The sequence below is a fragment of the Pteropus vampyrus genome, unplaced genomic scaffold (genome assembly GCF_000151845.1).
Source record: "Pteropus vampyrus isolate Shadow unplaced genomic scaffold, Pvam_2.0 Scaffold577, whole genome shotgun sequence".
Classification (NCBI taxonomy): domain Eukaryota; kingdom Metazoa; phylum Chordata; class Mammalia; order Chiroptera; family Pteropodidae; genus Pteropus; species Pteropus vampyrus.
In genome coordinates this window covers 62,049-64,019 of record NW_011889358.1, presented here as the reverse complement: position 1 = coordinate 64,019, position 1,971 = coordinate 62,049, and the positions used below count along the sequence as shown (strand labels likewise).

General features: G+C 32.9%; 1 protein-coding gene across 1 annotated transcript in view; it reads left to right on the top strand.

The window, feature by feature from the left end:
* LOC105308442 (olfactory receptor 6C2-like) overlaps positions 1 to 1,971 on the top strand; it is a 57,412-nt gene extending 55,441 nt beyond the window's left edge. Inside the window, 3 exon segments of the mRNA XM_023525600.1 lie at positions 1,239 to 1,460; positions 1,462 to 1,634; positions 1,637 to 1,971. Of these exon segments, the coding sequence (XP_023381368.1) occupies positions 1,239 to 1,460; positions 1,462 to 1,634; positions 1,637 to 1,971 (730 nt within the window).

The following is a 1,971-nucleotide window of genomic DNA, read 5'->3' as shown; positions in this document are numbered from 1 at the left end:
ATTATATGCTTGAGTTGAAATATTTCTTCTTTTCTAATATAAATATTTAACATTAAAAAGATGTGTGGTCTATGAATTATAATATACATTGAACATTTCACAGACCACTGAGAATCAATATTTAACCATTGGAGATAAAATGTAGAGCATTTATTACTATGTAGAACCATTTATTCTTCCTCTTTTTATTGTGGTTATTACTTGTATTATGTTTCTATACATAGGAAACTCAATCAGTTAATGTTATAATTGCTTTTAATGTCTATTTTATGAAAGGATTTGTGTAAAATTGGTAAAAATAAAATAAATTGGTAAAAATAAACAAAATAAAAATATACCAATTTTTGTTTATTTTTAAATATTTTGTAGAAATCTATAATTAAGACATCTGTGCCTGGTGTTCTATTTTGGGGATGATTTAAGTATGTACTTGTTTACTTTCACAGATACAGGGATATGTAGGTTATATATTTCATCTTGAATTAGCTTTGGTATCTTTCACAGGATTAGTTCATTTTATTTAAGTTGCCAAATCTACTTTACAGAGCTTTTCAAAATATTCTGTTTTACCATTTTAAGATCTTATAAGCTGTAATTACATCATATTTCTCATTCTTGATCAACAATCTTTTTTTCTAGATCAGTCTCACAACAGTTTTATTGCTGTGATTCATCCTCTCCAAAAATCAGCTTTTAATTCTATTAATCTTCTCTCTTATTTTTCTGTTTTCTGTTTAATTGACTTTTGCCTTATTACTTTCTTTCTTCTGTTTAGATGCTTCTTTTTTGATTTTTTACATGTAGCTTGCCTAAAACAAGGTTCCCCAAACCTGGCAGGTGAGCCAGTGAAGCTTCATCTGTATCTGCAGCTGCTCCCTAGCACTAGCATCACCCCCTCAGCTCCAGCCCAGATCATCACACCTTAGACTCTCAAAGGAGCACTGGTCCACGGTGCCAAAAAGTTTGGGGAACAGCCTAAAACATCAAAGCTAGTAATGAGAAATCACTCAACAATAACAACATTCATTCTATTGGGACATACAGAGGATCCACAGCTGAAAGTTCTGGTTTTTATTTTTCAATTTCTCACCTACATGCTGAGCATTACTGGAAATACGACTATAATCATTCTTACACTCATGGATTCTCATCTTAAAATGCCTATGTATTTTTTAATTCAAAATTTCTCCTTCTTAGAAATTTCATTCACAAGTCTGTATTCCCAGATTCCTGTACAGTTTATCAACTGAAGACAATATCATTGCTTACAATGCTTGTGCCAGTCAAATATTTTTTATTGGCCTTTTTAGGGCCACAGAATTTTTTCTCCTAGCAGCCATGTCCTATTATTGTTATGTGGCCATCTGTAAACCCCTTCACTACATGACCATCATGAACAACAGGATCTGTACCTTTCTCATCCTCTGCTGCTGGATCTCTGGGTTGAAGATCATCATTACACTGCTTCTGTCACTTCAATGCCATAGACCATCTTGGCTGTGAAGCATTCTCCCTTTTTAAGATTTCATGCTCAGATACATGGTTCATAGAACAGATGGTTATCATCTGTTCAGTGTTGACATTCACTATTACACTGATAGGTGTCATTCTTTCATACATATATATTATTAGGACAATTTAAGATTTCCTTCTCAGCAAAGAAAAACAGCTTTGTCCACCTGTTCTTCTTACATGATTGTTGTTTCTATCATTTATGGCAGCTGTATTTTCATCTGTATCAAGCCTTCAGCCAAAGAAGCGGTAGACATCAATAAAGGGGTATCTGTGCTCACTACATCTGTTGCCCCTTTAATGAACCCCTTCATTTATATCTTGAGGAACAAGCAAGTGAAACAAGCTTTCGATGACATAATAAAGAAAATTGCATTTATCTTAAGTAAGAGCACACTGAATTTGAATTATCAAATGAAAATGAAAGATTGTTTCTTGACATTTTTATGGAAGATCTAA